General features: G+C 33.9%; 8 protein-coding genes across 8 annotated transcripts; 5 read left to right on the top strand and 3 right to left on the bottom strand.

The window, feature by feature from the left end:
• Positions 1–90: 90 nt before the first annotated feature.
• oatA (ornithine aminotransferase) lies at positions 91–2,993 on the bottom strand (the record flags this gene model as incomplete). The annotated part of the gene is made up of 4 exons (XM_020573028.1): positions 91–966; positions 1,040–1,448; positions 2,629–2,673; positions 2,983–2,993. The coding sequence occupies 4 exons, from the start codon at positions 2,991–2,993 to the stop codon at positions 91–93; spliced, it is 1,341 nt and encodes a 446-aa protein (XP_020437145.1).
• Positions 2,994–3,991: 998 nt separating this feature from the next.
• DG1037 (ubiquitin domain-containing protein) lies at positions 3,992–5,615 on the top strand (the record flags this gene model as incomplete). The annotated part of the gene is made up of 2 exons (XM_020573027.1): positions 3,992–4,435; positions 4,527–5,615. 2 exons carry the CDS (start codon positions 3,992–3,994, stop codon positions 5,613–5,615), a joined length of 1,533 nt encoding a protein of 510 aa, XP_020437144.1.
• Positions 5,616–5,909: 294 nt separating this feature from the next.
• ndrJ (ribonucleoside triphosphate reductase) lies at positions 5,910–8,453 on the top strand (the record flags this gene model as incomplete). Its single annotated transcript, XM_020573026.1, has 2 exons — positions 5,910–5,960; positions 6,030–8,453. The coding sequence occupies 2 exons, from the start codon at positions 5,910–5,912 to the stop codon at positions 8,451–8,453; spliced, it is 2,475 nt and encodes an 824-aa protein (XP_020437143.1).
• A 370-nt stretch (positions 8,454–8,823) lies between these two features.
• On the bottom strand, positions 8,824–10,879 carry PPL_02028 (uncharacterized protein; the record flags this gene model as incomplete). The annotated part of the gene is made up of 3 exons (XM_020573025.1): positions 8,824–9,842; positions 9,898–10,719; positions 10,807–10,879. The coding sequence occupies 3 exons, from the start codon at positions 10,877–10,879 to the stop codon at positions 8,824–8,826; spliced, it is 1,914 nt and encodes a 637-aa protein (XP_020437142.1).
• Positions 10,880–11,999: 1,120 nt separating this feature from the next.
• Positions 12,000–19,325, top strand: mcm7 (MCM family protein; the record flags this gene model as incomplete). The annotated part of the gene is made up of 8 exons (XM_020573024.1): positions 12,000–12,251; positions 12,348–13,060; positions 13,087–13,141; positions 13,170–14,534; positions 14,752–14,858; positions 15,240–15,388; positions 16,015–17,241; positions 17,329–19,325. The coding sequence occupies 8 exons, from the start codon at positions 12,000–12,002 to the stop codon at positions 19,323–19,325; spliced, it is 5,865 nt and encodes a 1,954-aa protein (XP_020437141.1).
• Positions 19,326–19,475: 150 nt separating this feature from the next.
• On the top strand, positions 19,476–20,525 carry PPL_02026 (uncharacterized protein; the record flags this gene model as incomplete). Its single annotated transcript, XM_020573023.1, has 3 exons — positions 19,476–19,656; positions 19,750–20,294; positions 20,490–20,525. 3 exons carry the CDS (start codon positions 19,476–19,478, stop codon positions 20,523–20,525), a joined length of 762 nt encoding a protein of 253 aa, XP_020437140.1.
• A 69-nt stretch (positions 20,526–20,594) lies between these two features.
• Positions 20,595–22,210, bottom strand: PPL_02025 (equilibrative nucleoside transporter family protein; the record flags this gene model as incomplete). The annotated part of the gene is made up of 5 exons (XM_020573022.1): positions 20,595–20,746; positions 20,830–21,052; positions 21,127–21,487; positions 21,570–21,982; positions 22,106–22,210. 5 exons carry the CDS (start codon positions 22,208–22,210, stop codon positions 20,595–20,597), a joined length of 1,254 nt encoding a protein of 417 aa, XP_020437139.1.
• Positions 22,211–22,553: 343 nt separating this feature from the next.
• PPL_02024 (uncharacterized protein) lies at positions 22,554–24,299 on the top strand (the record flags this gene model as incomplete). Its single annotated transcript, XM_020573021.1, has 4 exons — positions 22,554–22,591; positions 23,940–24,058; positions 24,146–24,184; positions 24,265–24,299. The coding sequence occupies 4 exons, from the start codon at positions 22,554–22,556 to the stop codon at positions 24,297–24,299; spliced, it is 231 nt and encodes a 76-aa protein (XP_020437138.1).
• Between the last annotated feature and the right edge of the window lie 202 nt (positions 24,300–24,501).

Below are 24,501 nucleotides of genomic sequence, written 5' to 3'. Positions count from 1 at the left end.
GATATTGCAAGTGAATGATTCAATCAGTCAGATCCAATAGATGTTATTGGATGAACTTTTGATTGAATCATTGGGTAGCAAGTGGATTGCTTATTTTCCGGGGATGTCTTTTGAGGTTGATCCGATGTCATAGAACACTTGTCTAATGACTTGGATACATTCATCGAGTTGATCTTGGGTGATGGTCAATGGTGGAGCAAGACGAATGATATTCTCGTGGGTTGGCTTGGCGAGGAGACCCTTGTTGGCAAACATCAAGCAGATATCCCATGCCGATGTTGTTGCATTTGGATCGACGACGATAGCATTCAGCAGACCCTTACCACGAACCTCTTGGATCAATGGCGAGTTGATCTTGGTGATCTCAGCTCTGAAGTAGTCTCCGAGACGGAGTGAATTCTCTGCAAGATTCTCGTCACGCAACACCGAGAGTGCAGCCATGGCGACGGCCGATGCCAATGGACTACCTCCATAGGTGGAACCGTGTTCACCTGGCTTGATAGTCAACATGACTTCCTTTGATGATAATACAGCGGACACTGGGAGAAGACCACCAGAGATGGCCTTTCCAAGCAGTACGATATCTGGCTTGACATTGTCCCAGTCTGAGGCGAGAAGACGACCTGTTCTGCAAAGTCCAGTTTGAATCTCATCGGCGATCATCAAAACGTTGTTCTTCTTGCAGATCTCTTGGCACTTCTTGAGGTAACCATCGTCTGGAACGACGACACCAGCTTCACCTTGAATTGGCTCGCAAATGAAACCACATACTCTGTCGCCATATTTATTGAGAGCTTCCTCGAGTTGCTCTACGTTGTTGTAATCAATCTTTACGAATCCACCCAGCAATGGACCAAAGTTTGAGAATGAAGATGGATCGTCCGATAATGAAATAACACCAATGGTTCTTCCGTGGAAACATCCTCTACAGCAAATAATAATTGCTTCATTTACTGGTATTTTTTTCTATAATTATGATAAGAAAATGATTAATAAAAATGATTAAATAGTTAAAATTATAATTGTACAAAAAACTTACATGTACATATCCCCAACGACGTGCAAGTTTAATTGAAGTCTCGACAGCTTCAGCACCAGTGTTCATTGGTAATACCATTTCGTAACCAAAGAATTCAGTGATGAACTTTGCGTATTGAGGGAAAATCTCGTTGTAGAATGCTCTTGATGAGAGAGCACACTGTTGTGCTTGGGTAATCAAGGCCTCGACAATCTTTGGATGACTGTGTCCTTGGTTAACAGCAGAGTATGAACTAAGGAAATCGTAGTAACGCTTGTCCTCCATATCCCAAACATAGACACCAGATGCCCTTTTAAAGACGACTGGAAGTGGGTGGTAGGTGTGAGCAGCATAATCTGACTCCATCTTGATCAACTCCTCAGAGTTGTAGGAATCTTGACATTTATCTTTGTCTTGTGAAGGATTCATTCTAAAAAAAGTAGAAGAGATAGAGAAAGAGAGAGATAATAAAAAGATACGAATAGAAAGAAAAGATGGAAATAAAAGAAAAATAGAGAAATTAGAATTTGTTAAAAGAATTCATTAAAAAGTAATTAAATAAAATGTGTAAGTACTGTAATAAATATTAAAATAAAATAAAAAAATAGAAATGTGATATTCAAGTAATAAAAAAGGGAAAAAGAGTGAGAGATGATATGATATCAGAATAAAGTCAAATTATCTTGCACAAAAGAGAGAGAAGAGAAAAAGTAAAGGTAGAAAATATAAAGATAGAAAAGATAAAAAAAACTATCTTGTGTTTCAAAATAATATTATTAAATGTAAATGTTATCAAAATAGTAATAGTAAAGTTAAGTTAAGCTAAGGGAAGATAAGGAAACGAATGATGATGAATAAAGATATAAGTTACTTTAAAAGTGGTAGTAGTAGTAGTATAAAAGTCAGAGTAGTGTTTCTTTTTTATCCAGATAAATTTGAATTATTGAGTTGAAGCTTAAGAGTAGTGAATTAAGAGTAGTAGAGCATAGTATAGTAGAGTATATTAGCAATAAATGATAACAATAAATAAATTATAGTAAAAGTATAAAGTAAATTTGTGTAAAATTAATTGAAAATAAATAATTTAATATAAATAATAAATAAAATGTTTTTTTTTTTTTTTTTTTTTTTTGTATTCTTTTTATTTTGTATGTGTTATATAACTATTTCTTGAATAACAGTAGTAGTAGTAATAATTTATATACTTCTTTGTTCGTTTTTATTTATTATTGCTTATGTTGATTTGTGTGAAGAGGAGGGGGGTAATTAAAAGTAGGTAAAAGATAATGTTAGTTGTAATAAACAGGTGCAAATAAATGACTTCATCACAAACATATCAACATAAAAAATATCATTTCATTTCTTGTGTTGGTTTTGTGTAGCACATTTATAGTAGCACAAACAAACACAATAGAAAAAATAAAAATATAAATATATAATTATATCCTATTGGCGGTCAACCATCTATTTATTTTATTTATCAATCCACACTAACTAACACCAAAAATGAAACTTAATCCTCTTTTTTTTTTTAATTTAATTTGAGATAATCCAATCTTATTATTATTATTTATCGATGTTATAATAAATGATAATCAATATATATTTACTTACTAGTTATAATTTGTTTTATATTTAAATGTTTATTTGTATATCTTATAGGAAAAAATATTATTTATTTATATTATATTGTTTAGTTATTATTTGATGATATTTTTATATCTAAGTTGTTAGCAATAATTTATTAATTTTGTGAAAAAAACTATTAAAAACATCACATCATCTTAAGTTAATTTAGAATTTTTTATTTAATTAAATTTTCATTTTTTGTTTTTTCAACAAAACACATTCTTGATGCTTCCAATGTATGTAAGGTCCCTAACAAATCAGTGCAAATGTTTTGTTGTTTTATTTTTCGCCTTAGGAAATATCAAATTTCCACCCACTACACAAAGACATCATACCCTGGTTTCATTGCTTTTCAACTTTTTTGCGAAAAACAAAAAAAAAAAAATTGTTGTTTTTTCTGTTTTGGTTTGGCATAGCTCACCTTCCCAATAAAAAACAACAGAAAAAACAACAATTTTTGTGTCTAAAATACATTAAAAAGATTCCTTTTAAGAATTCAATAGATGTTTTTTTTTTTCTTAAAGAGTAAATTATGTCACAACAAATGATTCTCATTATTATTTGCTGTTATTATGATATGTTTGGTTGTTGTTGACTCAAAACAAGTAATAATCTCAAAAGATCTAACATATGTTATCATCATCGAATGAATGAATGTTTTCTGAGCTGCCAATGAAAATCATTATCATCATAATATATTTGCAAAAAGTAATACTGATTTAGTTTGAACTTGAACTTTTTGAAAGTGAATGAAATTTCAATTTATCCCCATTATTAATAATGATATGTGTTGATTTAATATAATAATTTCACAACATCAACATCATTAATCATATGATTAAAAGTTAATTTTTACAGGTATATAGGTCAAATTTGACAATATATAATCAAAAATGAGTATTTGATATGATATCATCGTCATATCATATTTAAATGAATGAAATGATTGAATTGAATGAATTAATTATTTGATTGTAATTGTGAGTGATGATACAATGTATGCATCAATAAGTTGATGATAAAAATGCGATAATGATGTTTATGTGTGTGGTTTTTTTTAACCCTTATTAAAAAATTAAACAATAAAATAATTTCAAATCAAATTAATTAAAAAAAAAAAAATTTCATTTTTTTAAAAAAAAAAATCAATTATTAAAAAAAATTTATTTATATCTTTTTTTTTATTTTGTTTGTTCTAACAAATATCTATCCAATCTAAATATTTACTTGTCTATCAATATTTAAATAAAATCTAATCTTAAATAAAAATAAAAATAAACAGTGAAATCAAAACAATATCTATATCTTTAGATAAGTTATATAACCAAGTGAACAATCAAATAAATGTCTCATAAAGAAACGATTGCAAAATTCTCTTCACTGAGGATTATGTCATTAAATCATATATCTGACCATCATTTTAAATTAGGTAGTGAAAACAATAACAATAGTAATAGTAGTAATAGTGTTAGTAGTGTTAATAGTAATAATAACAGTAATAGTAATAATAAACCATTGAATATAAGTAATATAGTATCATATGATCAAGAATCAAATATACATCAATCAATATGGTTACATTTAAACTTTCCCGATGATTTTAAATACTCACTGAAGGTGTCTTGCGGTGAGACTGTCCAATCCACCAAAAAGAAGTTGTCAGAGGAGTTTTCCATGAATCAATCGAATTTCATATTCAAATTGGGTGATATTACAATGATTGATCCACTTTCATTCAATGATTTCCCTCAAATCGCACATAAAGATAATATAAATATAAATGTATATGTATGTATATTCTATTCATCTTGAAATCAATCAATCAATCAATCAATCATTCAATCATTAACTAATCTTTTTTATCTATCTAAAAAAATAGATTGTCGGAACAGTTTTCAATAAACAAAATGTACAGTCAATACTGGAGAAAAGAAATGATAAACCAACAGCAATAACAACATCAACAGCAACAGCAACAGCAACCATAGGAAATAGTAATAGTAGTCAGCAATTGGTACAACAACAGCAATTTGTACAACAACAACAACAACAACAACAACAATCGGAATCAAATAATAATAATAATGGACAATCGGAACAAGAATCATTGTTAACCCCGACCTCTACACCTACAAATTCTACAACACTTTCATCTTCACCATCACTAACACCTAGCTCAGCGGTCTTTGGTAAAACCAATGGTAGCATTCGAAGACACTCTATGAATCTAGCATCTTTTTCAAATAGCAACAACGATGATGACATCAGTAGTGGCATCAATGACAATGACCAAAATGCAAGTGGCAGCGGTGGTACAGATAGCAACAATAATGATGCTGCCATTAGTAGTGCGAGTCAACTACATCTAGAGACAGTGGATTTGACTAGCAACAACAGCGGAAATACAAAAGATCAATTGATATTATCACCACCAATCACTATAACATTGTCACCATCTCAGCATCATCATCACCAGCAACAACAATCACTTACATCATCCTCTCCCAATTCAGCACCGACCACACCAAAATCATCGAATACACCAGATTCACTAGTAACCTCACCATCCTTATTTGTAGATAATAATAATAATAATAATAATACACAAGATGATTCAAATCATAGTCATCAACATCAACATCAACAACAACCTATTTATAATAATAATAATAATATTAGTAATCAAAGAATTTCAAATAACAATCACCGAAAGACACATCTACGTATTAGTTCATTATGCGCGGATCTATCACTGACAAAATCTCTAGAGAGATCATCACAGGTACTCGATTTCGATAGATCAATCAACAACAACAACAACAACAACAACAATAATAATAATAATAATAATAATTCTACTAACAACCACAGCCATCATAATCAATTTACACCAACACCTTTAACTACAACAACAACCAATAGTTCTAATATTAGCAAAGACTCTAATAATAATACAATAAAAAAATAAATTCTATATAGATATAGAAAATAGAAAGTTTATCTTAAAAGGGGATGTGCATATATATTCTTCAAAAAAAAAAAAAGCAATGATTAATTCGTTCAATTCCGATTGTTTTATTAATAAAACTAAAATACTACCAAAATCCGAAACTATCAAAAAATTGAAATGAAATGAAAATGAATGAATTGATTGACAATTTAATTGCGTGTGTTAAATTAAAGCAAGACTTAAAAAGTGTTGTGGTCTTTATTTCAAAAACCAATGTTATTTATTTTATTTTTTGTTATATGATATAAAAAAATGTTAAGATCAACTATAATTTCCAAGAAAAATAATTATAATTGTTTAAAAGTATTTACAAAACAACAACATAATCATGTGAGATAATATAATTGAATTTATAACTAAACTTTTTAATAGACAATTATAGGTTGTAAGCAATCAGTTGCTACGTTTCCTCAAACTAGTAGTAGCAGCATCAATACAAATAGTTGTATTAATAGTAACTTGAATTATAGTGGAATTAAATCGATTAAAACAGTTAATAATAGTCAATCCAATAGCTTAAATAGTTATTATTTCAATAGTTTAATGATATCAATTAATCAATCTAGATCTTTAAGATTATATTCGACATCTTCATCATCAACATCTTCTTATGTAAATAATAATAATAATAATAATAATGAAATGGAATTAAATGAAAATAGAGATGGAACAACATCAACATATGGATTTTCATCATCATCTTCAGATGTTCCACATGAACCTACACCTTTTTTATATGAAGATGTCAAACATCAACAATCTGGATTGGATCGAAAATTCAGGTTGTCAAACAACTTTGTGGAGACCTACAGGAAACGAGAGGCACCCTTTGGATTTGGTGTACTTGGTGAGCTGGTCTACAGAAGAACCTACTCACGTTTGAAACCGGATGGCACCAATGAGCAGTGGTTCGAGACGGTGGAGCGTGTCGTCAATGGAACGTTCAATATGCAACGCGACTGGATTGAAAAGCACGGTCTCATTTGGAATGCTTCGACTGCACAGCACTCGGCACAGCAGATGTACGAACGAATCTTCTCCATGAAGTTCTTGCCGCCCGGTCGTGGACTCTGGGCGATGGGTTCGCCACTCACCGAGGAAAAGGGACTGTATGCCGCTCTCAATAACTGTGCTTTCGTCTCGACGGAGCACATGAAGCGTTTTCCAGCGAAGCCTTTCATCTTCCTGATGGATGCATCGATGTTGGGTGTCGGTGTAGGATTCGACACAAAGGGTGCGGGTACCATGATTGTAAAGGGGCCAAAGGATAGATTGTCGTCTTCTTCGAAACCACAGATATTCGTCATACCGGATTGTCGTGAGGGTTGGGTAGAGTCGGTGCGATTGTTACTAGATACCTATTTCCTTGGAAAGTCGAGAGTGGAGTTTGACTACTCTCAGATCAGACCGTCGGGAACACCGATCAAGGGATTCGGAGGACACAGTTCCGGACCGGATTCCTTAAAGTTGTTGCATCGCTCGCTCTCAGAGACACTCGACAAGGAAGTTGGAAAGTATATCAGTGTCACGACCATCGTCGATCTTATGAATCATATTGGAAAGTGTGTTGTGTCTGCCAACACAAGACAGACTGCTGAGATTGCTTTCGGTGATCCTCACTCCACCGAGTATATCAATCTTAAGAATTACAAGGTGAATCCACATCGTGCTGACTTTGGTTGGACCAGTAACAACTCGGTGTTCGCACAGCTTGGAATGGACTACCAAGCGATCTCCGAGCGAATCATCGATAATGGTGAGCCTGGATTTGCATGGCTTCAGAATATGCAGCGATTCAGTAGAATGGACGCTGTCGAGGGTGACAACAAAGACAGTAGAGCTGTTGGTGGTAATCCTTGTTTGGAACAGACACTCGAGTCGTTCGAAGTGTGTTGTCTGGTGGAGACATTCCCAAACAACCACGACAGTCTGCAAGACTATCTTGAGACACTAAAGTATGCTTTCCTCTATGCCAAGACTGTAACTCTTGGCAAAACTCAGTGGCCAGATACCAACAGGGTGTTGCTTCGTAATCGTAGAATCGGTTGTTCCATGAGTGGAATTGCACAGTTTATTACATCGAAAGGTTTGGACCAGTTGAAGCACTGGTCGACCGAGGGTTACAAAGCGATCCAGCAATATGATAACCACTACTCTGAATGGCTGGCCATTCCAAAGTCCATTAAAACCACATCCATCAAGCCGAGTGGCACCGTTTCCCTGTTGGCTGGTGCCACACCAGGAATGCATTATCCCATCAGTGAGTATTATATCCGTCGTGTACGATTGCAACGTGATTCGCCACTGTTGAAACCATTGATAGAGGCAGGCTATCACGTAGAGCCAGCAGTAGAGAATAAATACAACATGGTCGTTGAGATTCCTATCCACTCTGGTCAAGGAATTAGAAAGGCCAAGTCGTTGACCATGTGGGAGCAACTCTCACTCGCTGCATTCCTTCAGAAATACTGGGCAGACAACCAAGTCAGCTGCACAGTTAGTTTCAACCCAGCCACCGAAGGATCTCAACTTCCCTACGCACTAGACTACTTCCAGTACCAATTGAAAGGTGTCAGCTTCCTACCGGTGGCCGAAGGAAGCGAACAAACCTACGCTCAAATGCCATACGAGGAAATCGATGCAGATACCTACCAAAAAATGATAAAAAATCTCAAACCTGTTAGTTTCAACGCCGAAGACATCGTTCCAACTGAACCTTCACCCGACAAATTCTGTGACTCTTCATCATGCCAAGTTTTATCGCCAGCTCCACCAAGCCCAGAGAATTTATCATAAATAATAATAAAATTTTAATTAGTAATTTTTTGAGCTAGATCAAAACCAAAGTTTATAATCATCTTTACTTCATATGTAATCTAGGTCATAGTGAATTTGTAACGACCATCTCTCGATGGATTTTAAATCTGTGACACTTTGTCTTTATGATGTTATATTTTTAAAAATTAATATTAAGATGGTCGTTACAAATTCACTATGATGTAGATTACATATGAAGTAAACATAGTTATCAACTTGGTTTTGATGTATTTTTTATTATAAATATATATTTGAAAAAAAATGATTGATTAAATATATGATACTGTCATATATTAATCTATAGTTATGTTTTATTTGATATTACAAAATGTTATTATTATTTTTAATTTTACTTTGGCTTGTGAGTGATGAATCTCAGCGCCAACAATGACAATAAATTGAAAATGGTTGAAATTGCCACTAGTACTGCACCGTTGACTCCTATGTTGTTGACTTTAAGTTCTAAACGATCGAGAATATCGTTACCATTGAAAAGTGAACACTCTGGAGTGCCAGGTGGATAGGGACATGGATAGCTGTTACCTTTGAATTCGTTGGCTGCCAGTCCACCATAGCTGTACTGGTAGAGCGAGGTGTAACCCACCCATGTCATATAGATAGGGAATGTCGCTGGATTGATAATGAATCCAGTGGTAATGGCCCAGAACGTCATGAGTAGATTTGCCATTAGCGAGGATGCCGCAAACGATCGTAGAATCGAGGCTGACATGAATCCGAGTGAAGCGGAACAATATTGAGCCAACATCATAAAGACAAAGAAAATGAAAAAGTGACCAGCCGATTGTCGGAGATCGGCCATCCAGTAGAAGATCGATGAGAAAATAAAAGCGGTGATCACTTCGAATGGCAAGGAAGCAGCTTTCGTTGCCAACCAATAGGGAAAAGTCATGTACATGCCGTCGTAGTACTCACGATCGTAAACCAACAGCTCCTCAGAGTACTGGAGAATATTGGCAATGATAATGAGGTATGGCTGGAGAATAACCACCACATAGAAAGCAGAGACACGTGACTTTATACCGGATTGATCCTCACCCAGCTTATAGAAGATTCCACCACATATCAGTGCGATCAATACGGTTTCAACAAGACGCGCAGTCACTACACTCTTGTCACGCACCATATTCACCATCGAGCGGTGATACAACAGCCATGTTTGTAACCAATAATTCGTATTTCTAATTTCGATCTCAAACTTTCTTGTGTCGTTCTGATAGGACTGCGTCGATTCCGTTACATTGGCCTGATAGATCGGTGAAGTTTGGAATCCAGTAATCAAATCACCCAATCTTGCTTTCGATTCATTCTCCAATTTATCGGTTTGATAATTTATAGTAATTAAATCAACTATATTGAATAATTAATAAAGATATTTCCTAAAGTTATTATAATAATTACTTACGGAAGAAATCGGATGGATTAACATCGAATGGACATTCATGACCAAGCGATGCGAAATGATCAACAATCGCTCTTGTTGGTCCAAAATAAACTACATTTCCTTTCGAGAGTAATAGTACATAGTCAAAGAGTTGGAAGATGTCGGCACGCGGCTGATGAATAGTACAGATGATTGTTTTGTTTTGTCTGGAGAGTGAAAGAAGTGTTTGTATGAGGTTGTGTGCAGTGAAGCTGTCGAGTCCACTCGTTGGCTCATCGAGAAACAAGACACCGGGATTCGAAAGCATCTGCACTCCAATGGAGACACGACGCATCTCACCACCGGAGATTCCACGCTTGCCATGTCCACCGACCAGCCGGTCTGCACAATCACGCAGTGCCAACTCTCCGATTAGCTCTTCGACAATCTCGAGTTTGCGCTCCTTCGATAGCGTGCCGGGCAGTCGGAGCATTCCACTGTATCGGAGAGTCTCACGAACCGTCAGATTTGGCAAGAGGTGATCGGATTGCATGACGTAACCGACCGACTTTTTCGCTTCGATCGGAGTCACTGCGTGTCCATTGAATAAAATCTGACCGGAAATATCCATCTCTTCACATCTTCCAGCGAGGGTGTTGAGCAGCGTCGTCTTTCCACTACCACTAGTTCCGAGAATCGCACAGAAACTGCCTGCTGGCACCTTGATATTCGAGAGATCCTTGAGAATATTGAGCTCATTCATCGGAGTGATGAATGGTACCGGTATCTTCCATTGCGGTACCTTTACATTTACATTTAAATCTTTAATCTCTACATCGAATGACATTGCTTTTCCCCATGATACTAAGATAATCAAAAATAATTATAGAAATTATTATTTATATTATTAATATTATACTATTTTATATTGTTTATTATTAATAATCATACAATTTACATGATTGTGATGTTTAATAGATGTAGAGTGACCACCAAGATCATTATCACTGTCATTTTCTATCATATTATTATTATTATTATTTCTATACTTTTATTTAAACAGATTTAATTTAATGATTTTTAATGATTTACACTATTGTTATTTTTTTTTTTATTGCAAAAGAGTGTTAAAAAAAACCCCAAGATATTATTTTTAGGAAATCAAAAGAAAAAAAAGAAATCGATTTCGGTGTTTTGTTATGTTGTGTCAGAAGAATTTTTTGAAAATCACCGCACCCCTCCAGACATTAAATATTTGTTTTTAAAAATACAATTTTGCTTTAGTAAAATAGTACCGTTAGCTCTATATGGGTTGTTGATTTTCAATGGTTCTTCTTCAAATGGTTGAAGAAAAAGTGAAGAGAATACTGAATTTGTTTACTCAGAAGATTGATTCCTGACAATGGTAAGTTTATTGCACACCACTTTTTTCATATCAAACTTCAATAACACTAAATATATATGTTGTTTGATAAATACCTTTATATTATAAGTCCAAATGATTGGAATAAACTCTTGCCAACATTTGTGGTATTACCTCCATAGAGAAGATAATCATCACCAATTCTCGATTGTGAGGTTCTCATGCGACATACTACACCTTTTCCAAAGAGTGACCTCACAAAACTACATATTGATTGTAATGTAGAGGTTTGGTTACATATCATTACTTGAAAAAATCTCAAACTGAGGGAGTTGATCAGATAATTTCCTATCAAAGAAAAGAACAATTTTGATATACTTTGGTTTGTTAAGATGCATTTAATGATCAAATCCTCTTAAAATAATGACTTAACCAAGAGTATTGGCATCTTGGAGAAAGTCCAGTTAGTTTTCGTTCTCTCATATCACAAAATCTGATATCAGATTTTTTGTCCAATGTTATATATAATGGTATGTTTATTTTTTACTATGTTATTTTATTTTTGAATCCTAAAATTATCTTTTAAAGTCAATCATTGAGATAATATTTTGCACTAACAAAAATAAATTTTGTGTGACATATTTTTTTAGAATTCAAATTTTGGCGGGTGACCTTTACCAATTTTTTTTAAATTAATTTGAATAGATAGTTATTTTTATTCATTTATCTTTTTTTTTTTAGATTTCTTTTTTTTTTTGATTAGTTGTTTATGTAATTTATAATGAATAAAAGTAATAGTTCAAGCAGAGGAGGTGGAGGTGGATCATATAGAGGTAGAGGTAAAGCAGCATCATCGACAACTACAACAACACAACAGAATGGTGCAACAACTGATGCCAACCAACGACAAGATAAATTCTATCTTCGAAAGATATACGATCAAGATTATCAGAAATGTTTGAAATTCCTACAAGAATTCAAATCTTCACCTTCAAAAGATGGTTCTATCTATGATAAATATATGATAATGATGGTATGTTTTGTATAAAATATCAATATAGTATGTGTGTGAAATTTCTCGACATTACATATTAATAATATTGGAAATTTGAAAAAAATATTATTATAGAAAGAAGTATTCGATAGGAAAAGAAAATTGTTTGAAATAGAATTGGAAGATGTATTTAGATTTACGAATGACCGTGATTTCGTTAGGAGAATAGAGACGAATACGATGAGCTATATTCGATTGTTTACCAGTGCACTCGAGGAGTTGATGCCAGAGCCAGACTTTACCACCGATTCGATACAGTCGACGATCGGTGAGTCCAGTGACTCGGTGATTGACTTGATCATGGCGCATCGTGCTAAAAACATGATGGCCAATATCGATGCTGCCGTGGGCGATCAACCGCCACGACCGAACCGGTCACTCGGAAAGGACGGTGGTGGCGCGACAACAGGTGGCGCCAACGCCAAGAAACGATCGGCCAAAAAGAATGAACATCTCAATGTGTTACCACCGGATTTGCTGAGGCGATTCGAGTTGTTGATAGTACCGCGTGTCGCGCAGCAGTTCAAACCAACAAAGATTCGTGAGATTAGAAGTGAACATATCGGTTGTTTGATTACACTCGAGGGAATTGTGACGCGTGTCACCGACGTCAAGCCAATGGTGACAGTGGCCGCCTACACCTGTGACACTTGCAATGCCGAGTGGTTCCAGGAGGTGACCTCACGTGAATTCATGCCGATTATCAAATGTAACTCGGCGGAATGCTACAACAACAGTCGCGACACCAACAAGATTGGCAGTCTCACACTTCAAAGTCGTGGTTCCAAGTATATCAAATTCCAAGAGATTAAAGTACAGGAAAAGTCAGAGAACGTTCCGATTGGACATACTCCACGAACTATCAAGGTGTTTGTGCGTGGTGACTTGACGCGTCAGACGTCGCCCGGTGACTTGGTCACTTTGTTTGGCGTGTTCTTGCCAACCCCGTACACCGGACACAAAGCAATACGTGCCGGTTTGCTCGCCGATACCTATGTGGAGGCAATGCGTATTGTACAGCACAAAAAGACATATGAACAGTATCAAATGACACCGGAAATGGAGGAAGCAATCAAGGAGATTGAGGATAGCGATATCTACGAGCGACTGGCGATGTCTATCGCACCGGAAATCTATGGACATCTCGATGTGAAGAAAGCGCTGTTGCTGCAGATGGTTGGTGCAGCCGTCAAGAAGATGCCCGATGGCATGAGCATTCGTGGCGATATCAATATTTGTTTGATGGGTGATCCTGGTGTCGCCAAAAGTCAGCTGCTGAAACACATTGCCAAGATCGCACCGAGAGGAATCTATACCTCTGGCAAAGGTTCTTCGGGTGTCGGTCTTACCGCTGCAGTAATCAAAGATTCCGTCACTGGTGACTACGTGCTGGAGGGAGGATCACTTGTTTTGGCCGACATGGGTATCTGTTGTATTGACGAGTTTGACAAGATGGAAGATGCCGATCGTACTGCCATTCACGAAGTGATGGAACAGCAAACGATCTCCATTGCTAAAGCCGGTATCACCACTACTTTGAATGCACGTACCTCCGTACTGGCAGCAGCGAATCCAGCATTTGGAAGATACAATTTCAATAAGAAACCGGATGAAAATTTCAATTTGCCACCATCGCTGCTCTCGAGATTTGATTTGTTGTTTTTGATTGTCGATCGTCCCGACTTGGAGTTGGATCGTCTGCTCTCGGAGCACGTAACCTTTGTGCATCAAAACAGTAAGCCGCCAGAATTGAAAACCGAAGTATACGAGCCAGAGTTTATTCGTTGTTTTGTCAGTCGTGCCAGGAAATACGAACCGTATGTACCACCTCAGTTGACGGAATTCATTGTGGAGTCGTATGTCACCATGCGAAAGCAAGAAGCCGACCAGAAAGTTCCACTTACCTATACTACGGCAAGAACCCTACTGGGAATACTCAGATTGGCACAGGCGCGTGCCAGATGTAGATTTAGTGAGACTGTCGCGCAATCCGATGTCGAAGAGGCAATGCGACTGATGTGGGTATCGAAGGCATCGATCCGTACCGACCAGAAGAAGAAGAGAGTCGATCCGATCACCTCTATCTACGCATTGATTCGTGACACCTGCAAGAAACATTCATCGAGTAAAATACAATTGCCTGACATGCTAAAGATGGTATTGACAGCTGGTTTCACTCAGAATCAATTCAACCGATGTCTTAGCGAGTATCAAGAAATGGGTCTACTCATGGTCAACGATGATAAATCATCAATCTCAGTTGTAGGAATGAGCAAACAAAAATAATATAAATCGATAAATAATAAAATAACATGTATTATTTATTCTCTTTTTAAAATAACAAACAAAGATATTCTTAATATCTCTATGTGATTATGAAGCATTAGGTTTCTTTGCTTTATTCTAGGAGAGAAGAGACAACTTAGATATCATCATCATCAGAATCGCAAATCTCCATGGAATCATTTCTATAATCTAGAACACATCTCTTGAGCATTCAGATTTGTGTGTGGTCTCAGCATATCTAACAGCTCCCAGATGCACATTAGAACATCCAATCTTCCAATCTTGGCAAGTCCATTCACAGTAAAAACATGTGTTTGTTACACAAAACAAAAACAATTATTTTTTTTAAAATAAAATTGATAGATTTCAAATTACATGTTTTAAACGTTATAAAATGAATCCCGAAAAAGTTTAATAAATTCAGCCTAAAGATCACCACCTTCAATTTCTCTTCTTCATTTATTGATTCTCTCAAACTAGTTTTTATTTATCTATTCTAAAAAAAATATGACTATTGTTTTGTTATTTGTAAAAGTCCATTAAATTCACTCTCAAAAATTCTTAGATTAATTTTCAATAATTTATTTATAAGATTTATTCCTTGTCTAGTAAAATAAAAGGAAAATCATTCTTTGTACCATTTACGACTTATATTCAGCTGTAACTATAGAATTTATATAGTTTTATAACTCAAGATTATACAGAGGTTGTTGGTGACACGAAGATTAATGAACTTTACTTCCCGTCTGCCTCTTCTAAAGAACAAGTATATGCCGAGGCAATTTTAGAGCATTCATACAGAGAAACTGTCTATTGTTTTCTTACAGATGGCAATTCTATATGTTTTTGGAAAGTCTATGAAAAAAATTAATATGTAAGACCATAAACAATTGTTTTATCAAAATAAGAATTGAAATACTTATTTTATTTTTTACTATTTAAAAACCAGGTTATAATCTGACCAACTCTATTAGATAATGATTTCAATTTTAAAAGAATTCTACTTAGAACATTGCAAGATTTGAGTCAAATCTAATGAATTTTTGAGAGTGACTATGATGAACTATTACAAATAAAAAAAATAATAGTTTTAAAATATAGTTTTGTTTTAATTTTATTATGTAGAAGTATTCATTTTTGATCAAATTGTGTGTGAAAATTATTTTTAATCAAATAATTTTGTTATTCTTTTGTTGTGAATCAAATCATTGTTAAAATCAATTAAAAATTAATGTAAACTATAGTATAGGGGGCAGGGTAAAATATTGAGATAATTTTTTCATTTTATCATTTTTTTATTTATTTCATACTTTGGAAAGTTCATTTGACAGACATTAATTTTGATTGTGATTTTTGCAGGTGCAAAAAATAAAAACAAAAAATCAAATCATTATTATGAACATCAAATTTCGAATCATTTTCCTATTTTTGATAATTTTACAATTTTATTACATAGAATTTATAGTTGGCCAATCGAAAATATGTCCGGATAAAGATACTCATTTCTATAGATGGTCGGATCCAGCGATATGGGGTGGACAGCTGCCACAAGCACATTATAGAATTACAATTAGCGAAAGGGTTTTATTGGATGTATCACCACCTCCACTCTTTGGCATTGAAATAGATAAGGGTGGTCTGTTGGTTTTCGAAGACGTTCCGGGAATCACTCTGACCACTGGCTATATAACGTTGTCGGATGGCGGTGCTCTGGTCATTGGAAGCGATACTTGTCCATACCAGAACAAGGTGACAATCACATTGACCGGTCACTCGGAATCGATTGCACCCAACATAACACTGAACGGGATTAGCTACGGACAGAAAGTGATTGCTGTCGCTGCCGGTGGAACGTTGGAACTACACGGAGCGATTCCGCCAATGACTAGAACGGTCCTAGTGAAAACAGCAATGCCCGGCAACAACTTCTTGGATGTATTGCACAGTGTTTGCAACTGGTGGAAACCTGGTGATCATCTTCTACTGGGAAGTACAGACTATGACGTTGGACAAACAGAGATGGTGGAGATCGACAGTTGTCTTGGTAGCCAAATCAAATTGACGAATCCACTGAAATACATGCATTATGGCGAGATTACTCTGGGATCGGACCAGCGTGCCGATGTTCTGCTATTCACTAGAAACATTGTGATTGAAGGCAGCCAGGAATCGCAGAGCTGCGTTTCCAATAGCGATTTGGTTTGTGCGTTCTTTCCATACTATACATTCGGTGGACATATCATGATCACCAGAGGATACACCAGTGTTAGTATCGATGGTGTTGAACTCTACAATATGGGACAGCAACACAGTGAATCTAAAAGATTCCCAATTCATTTCTACAAGGTTGGACAGCGAACAGCCACCTACGTTAGGAATTCCGTTATTCACAGATCGTTCAGTAGATGCATAGTATTGAGTGGCACCGATAGTCTAACCATTAAGAATAACTATGCATACGACCATATTGGTCATTGCTTTATGCTACACGACGGTATGGAGATGTGGAATAGCTTTGAAGGCAACGTTGGAGTACTCACCAAACATGGATTGCTAACGCCTTCCGACAGAAATTGTGAGATGTGTCTAAGAGTGAAACCCTATGATTTCAATGGAGAAACAACCAGTTGTAGTGAATGTAATAGTTTAGCAACATTTTGGTTTGCAAATCCATATAATATGGGTAAGTAATTAAACATAATTAAATGAGTTGATAACAACTCAACTCAACTCAACTAATAATAATATTGTTGTGCATTTTGAAAATCAGTGATTGGAAATACTGCAGGTGGATCAGAAAATATGGGAATTTCATATGTATTTCCAGAGTATCCAACTGGCGATTCTCGTGTCGACGGAAAAGAACGAAATATACGACCAATCTATTTGAGTATTTGGGTATTTGAGAACAATACTTGTCATAGCAATAGGATAGGTCTTCACGTGGATGGTGGATTGAAGTTGAGTGAACCATCCAAGTCGGAACCTCAACAGCTACTCTCCGCTATCAAAGCTCGTTACCGACCACAACTGGACCCCACCTCGAATAGCATGAGAATAGCTATGCTGAGAGGACTACATTGCTTCAAGAATCGATGGCGCGGTGCATGGGCACGCGGTGGCAATATGATTTTCAAAAGATGTGTTTTCGCTGACAATGCCGTTGGACTTACGGTGGCATCCGACGAGGTATACCCATATGATCAAGTCTACCAACAGGTTACCAATTGTCTATTCGTCGGCGAGACTCGTAATCTTGGACATGCGCTCTCGGTGTGGTGGAATCCATCGATTAGAAACAGAACGAATCCCTACGGTGACAATGGCAATATGCCGGTGAAGGGATTCGAATTCTATCAAGGACCTATATCGATGTGGAATTGTACGTTCCGATCGTTCGTAAAAGACAACAGCACTGCAGCGAGGAATATCAGTGCACTCTCGTGGTATCGATATCACGACGACCAGTTCTCACCGCTTTCCGTCATGAGCAATATCAACTATGAGAACGTAACTCATCGATTCCTACAGAATGCACAGGTTAAAGATGGTGACAAGTGTCAGAACATAAGAGATGGCGACGGTAGTTCAACAGGCATTGCCAACTCTGTCATTCTACCAAAGTCAGAGTTCTATCAGCACGATACATGCAGAGACTATCCGTTGTGGAACGCACAACTCTGTACAACACTGCTGTCCTATCTATACATAAAGAATGCCGATACCTATCATTCTCAATTCAACGGTAAAACAGGCTCAGCTGTCGTCGTCAAAGATTTCTTTGATTCCGAGTTGAAACTGACGGGTCTACCAAACAGCTACTATCACTACCATTTCCTGGCGTTGGTCTTCAAAGACTCTGACTATACCATTCACTTTGACACCCATCCAACACCGCCACTTTTAATCTTCGAGGCAATCGGTTGGGATGCCGCTGACTCTATGAACATAGGTGTCTGCATTGGTATCAATAACATTCAATCGATTCGGCTGGAGAAGATGAAAGGCGATAAGATTCTCTATGAATATCAACCATCGTCGATGGTACCAGTAGCAAACACATCGCCGATATTCGATCAATATCATTATAGCTACGATCGTAAACAAGGCATTGTTTATTTCAACTTGCATCAGAACAGCAGTAGACCGACATCGATGACCGTTTGTCCGATCGATGGTGGTTGTGAACAGGTACGTCTCAATGTTACGTATTCACCTGGCGTGGCAATGGCAACCGGTGATTGTCGTACACATCGCTACAAACAATTCTTGAGTGTCTACGATGAGAGTGTTACCTACCCACTTAGGATCAGTAACCAGAGTGTAGGTGTTACCGTTGTTAACGGCGATGCTGCTGCTGTCGGTAGTAACTTTGCATATCGCGGTAGAAACTATCTATCGTTGAACACAGAGCATCTGGGTAATCGACTGCGATTCGAATGTAAAGATAAGAAAGATTGTTTGTTCTCAGCTGCGCACAGTCACTTTGAAGTATGGATACGAGGTACACAACCAAGCAATTGGGATACACCAAACTATCTTTCCATATCGCTATTCAACAACAACAACAACAATAATTTTAATGAACAAACAATCGATTGTAAGAATATAATCAATAATCAATGGTCAATCTTTAGAATATCAATGAAAGATCTATTAAAAGTAAACAACGATCAAATCTATTTCGATGGTATACAATTCAATATTGTTAAACCTTACAAAGGTATCATCTATTTAGATGATATTAAATTACTTTATTTATATTAAAAAAAAAATATATTATTATTATAATTATTGTTTTTTTGTAAAATTTAAATTAAAAACAAATATTAGTTATCAATCTATCATCATCATCATTATATCTGTTACCAATCATTGAGCAATAACAATAACAATAACAGCAACACCATTATAAATATGGATAAAATCAAATTATTTAAAGAAAGAAAGAATAATTTAGAAAATGATAAAAATATTGAAAATGTTAGAAACAATATGAATAATAGTAGTATTAGTACAAGTTTAATGACCAATACCATATCTAATAGAATAGATAAAAAGAAATTTAAATCAAATACTATTTCAAATTCAAATGATAGTATGTATTATTATTTTAATTTTTATTAATTTGTTAATATATATGTAAAGAATAGATAGAGACTAATCTTTTACCTTTACTTACTTTTAAAAGGTAAAACTATTCAAAATAAAAAAGGATTATTTAGTACAGGAAAGAAATCAAAAACAATAACAAAAGATATAAATACAAATAGAAAAAGTAATATTTTTGATGAAAATAGTTTTTTATTAAACTATAAAGATTCCAACTTTGAAGATGCCTCAATAAATGATTATTCAACAACTCAACAAAATACAATTAATAATGGTATTAATAAACAACAATTTAATCAACAAAATCCAAGTAATATTCATAAACAACCACCAACAACTTTTAAATCACCTTCTATCGGATACAAGACAGCACCACCTCATATTATTCAAATTGAAAACCTGAAAAAACAAACGAATCAAGAGTATATCTCTATGAGAAAAGAAATGGAGGATTTCTATGTGGTAATAGAGAAACAAGGTCAAAACAAATACAACAAATCAGTTTCGAAATCTATTGAAATATCAGATGTTATCATTTCAACTTTGGACGAGATGATATACACCGTTCAAAATCAAAATGATTGTCTTGAAGAAATATGTAACTCTTCTGATCATTTATTTAAAGTATGTATCAATTTAATTAAATAATATTATATATAATAATGATATATATATTCATTGTTAATATTTTAAATAGTAAATTAATCGGCAATACTATTTATTATTAATATATTATAATTTTTTTGAAATTAATTATATTGATTTTTAAGATATAAATATGTGATTTCTAACATCTGATTCATTTTAAATAACAAACAGATGGTGAATAATTGGGTTTTAAATACTGGTTTATAAATATTACTATTATTATTATCATACTATTATTATTACTATACTATTATTATTATTATTATATATTTAATTTTAATGATAAGATTGTGGCTTGAGTGTAGAGTAGATAAAGTTTACAACAGAACCAAGAGTCAATCCAAGAATTAAAGTTGTAGTCATGAAAATACCAGCCAACTCTTTTTGATCTCTCTTTACCTTTCTTGGTCCTTCTGACACAACAACAGCTATAAAAAAAAAAAAAAATGTTTAATTAATATTAAATAAAGAAAATTATTATATTGCTATAATTAAAGACTTTAAAACTTACAACAAAGATAACCATTGGTGAATGAAAAGATAATTAAGAAAACAATTGGCCATGCAATGTGGTTGAACACTTGGGTGTAGACACAGAGGAAGAACAATGCAACAAACACAGTTCTACCAATGGTCAAAATCCAGAGGAACAAATACGATGGAACATTCTTTCCGTCTGGATGAATAAATACAGGAATTGTTTTACCAATGAAATCAAACAAATTATATGTTGCCTGAAAAATAAAATAGAATAAAACATTAATAATTCAAAAAGTAAAAGCTTGTGTTTATATCAATATAAACTTACTTGAAGAGTAATTGCAAACCATCCACCATCCATTTCAGTAGTTGAAATTCTTAGTACAACACCTGGGAAAATAAACATGGAAATGAAAAAGATCCAGAAATTCATCATACCTAGTTGGTAGGTTGCCTTGACGATTGGTTTCAATGCAATCTTTGGCTTCTCCTCTTCTCTATCGGATGAAGATTGAATCAATACTTTGGCAATTGGTAGTCTCAAAAGATAGACAAATGAGAGCAAACAGAACAAGATAATGGTTGCTGAAATCAAAAAGAACATCAATACACCATGTTTACCACTACCTGGAACGGAAACCTTTGAAATAGTTCTAGTGACAACCACAATAATACCTGCCAAACCAACACTTTACATTTTAGATTTATTTTTCATTTGTTAGATTAGAAGAAGAATAAATTAATTTTAAATAATAATTTTAATATAGTTACCCTGTTTGAGTGAATAAAGTATATCTTGGACCCATGATTCCTGCAATGGCATAGATGGTACCTTGGACAAAACCATCGACTACACCGGTGGCGGTGATGAGTAGCAGTGTAATGATATAGGCAGTGGTGGTTCCGGCGATACTGGTGAGATTTACAATGGGAACGAGCACCATAATCAACGCATAGAAAGAGAAACCAAACAGCATACGTCGTTTATGTGAACTGAAGTTTGGAAACTTTAGAAAGAAGAGAAAAGTAATACAGATGGCACCCATATAAATGAATGGGAAAGATGAATAGATATTGAACTGTGGATAGAGAATTGTGAAATAATCCATTGACAATAAGTAACTCTCAAATGGGAACAGGTAACCTGTACCTAAAATAACCATAATAATTGCAACTTTTATATCCTACATATATAATCATTCAAATTAAATAGAAAAATAAATTTTGGAATAATAATATTTGGAAAGAAAAAAAGGTTATTATATTTTGTTTTAAAAAAATTGATTGATTGACTGATTGAAACCTACAAGTTTTTCATGTATGATAGGCTTATATTCATCGTCATTTTCTTTACTATTTTTAATATTACCATCAGCGTCGTAGGTATCTAAAGTTGTATCTTTGAATGCCATATTTTTTTCACAAAAAAGGTTTAAAACTTTAAATAATATTAAATAGTCTTTTTGAGTTTAGAAAACGTGAAAGAATTGATTTAATTGTAATGTAGTATAACAATAATATTTATATTTATATAAATGAGTAATTATAAATAAATATAGATCTATCTATCTACTGCTAAAATAAAATAGATGAATGAAAATGTATAAACAACACACCTAACTATTTAAAAATAACAGAAATGAAAGAAAGCTGTGAGAGACGAACGAGAATTTTTTATTCACACAAACACACAGAATCTATTTGTTTTTATATATATGTATTTATTGAGTTGTCTAGTTGATTAAATGAAATTAAATGACACGAGATACTGAAAGAGTATTTATATCTGATTTGTAATGAGGGTTGAGAGGTTGATTTGTAACAACATCAGACATGTCACCAAAAACTATAAACAAATTGCATCAAAAATCGGTATTAAGCCTATATTATATTTAATTAAAAAAATAATCATGATAATCCTCTGGAATGTTTGTTGGGTTCTAGTTCTGAAGAGTGTGTGTTTTAATTTCAGTTTTGAGAGCGTTTTATTTTAATTTATTTTTGCAGAAATGGCGAATGTTGATTTTTTTGATTTGAAAAAAAAAAAAAATGTTAATGGGGATAACATAGGTAATGGTGCTGGGGCATAGGAGATCATTCTTGAACACCTCATTCTGCACAAAAATATTTGAACTTGTTATTTTATTTAGTTTTTTGATCAAAGTTTTTTTTTTGCATATTTATTTTTAATTTAAATAAACATTGGGGAATTCTAAACAGGGTGCTAACCCAATAATTGTATCTTTGGTTTTTTTGTTTTAGGTCGATCACCTCACTCATCATATTCTCTTTCTCAACTGGTGTAAGCTGATTGGATAGGTCTAAAAATTTGAAAATAATCATTTGCAGATGATTCAGAAAATCACCACATCGTTTATCAATTGACTAATGTTGATTTAACAATCAATAATCGTCTCTAACCATTAGAAACCACATCATGATCAAGCCCAAAAAAGAATTAATGATCTTCTAAATATATAACCCTACCCTGTCAAAACAAACAAACTATCTGTTTAAATAAATTTATTTAATTTTTTGAAAACCAAAAATGTTGTTTTGTCATAAATTACGCAATCAATTTTTGATTCTGTAACATTCTTTTGATTCATTTTCAAAAAATTTAACATTTTACAATTCACATTTATTCAACTTTTCTTTTCTTTTTCTTTCCCTTTATGTTAAGCTAGGCTAGTCCGGCCCCCCTTTTTTTAGTATAAGCTTAAGCAACAACAAAACATCAGACGTGTTCGATTTTTCTTTTCATCAAACTACACAAATCAAAGTTGAACATTTGCAGCAAATCAATATTGATTCGATCAAATCATTCATCGACAACCCTCTCTCTTTCTCAAACTAAATCCCAGTTACAACCTGATATATTCAACCAAAGATAGCAAAGAGATAGCATCAACACAGCAGCAACCCAATAATTTTGAACTTAATAGAATAACATTAAAAACCGAATCAGACGAAAAAAAGGTTGGTAATTGGTTATAATATAATAACATCAAGCTTGTAGTGCATATGTAACAAAGATGTCAGCACTATGAATCATAGAATGAAAGAACGAGTGTCAGGGAATCATTGTTGAACATTCTATTAATAATTAATATCTTAATAATAATGTTCTATATTCTATAGTCAACGAATTATACAGAGACACATAATGTATCAACAGTCAAGTACAAGTTATAGAACGCTTTCAAAAAAGGAAAAAGCAAAAAAAGATAAACATAAAGCTAACAAAGTTTTTGCATTTGGTAAGTTAAAATCGATCATAACATAGTTGAGCTAATCAAGATTGTATTAACATTAAACATCATACATATATATTAATAATAATATAGGTATAGGATTGGCATTAGGTAAAGTTTTGATATCTAGAAGTAAGTAGTATTATAAAATATTTTATCATAAAGTTATTATTCATAATTAACACACATTCAATTCGTTTCAATTCATTCAGTATTTAAGTTACTTAATTTCCCAGCAGAATTCTAATAAAAAAAGAATGTAAATATTTATATTAATTTAAATTAATTTAATTAATTTAACTTTTTAACTAAAATGATTTGAATGCTTTCTGTGATGGAAACTGGGTTCGCTGAGATTCGGGAAACAAAAAAAAAAAAAAACTTTTTTAAAAATTTGAAACATGTTTTTTTTTTTTTTAGATATTTAAGTTTGTTTTGAGATTTAAACT

This window comes from Heterostelium album (genome assembly GCF_000004825.1).
Source record: "Heterostelium album PN500 unplaced genomic scaffold PPL_scaffold2, whole genome shotgun sequence".
NCBI lineage: Eukaryota > Evosea > Eumycetozoa > Acytosteliales > Acytosteliaceae > Heterostelium > Heterostelium album.
The sequence above is the reverse complement of the archived record's forward strand: the minus strand, read 5'-3'. Positions and strand labels throughout refer to the sequence as shown.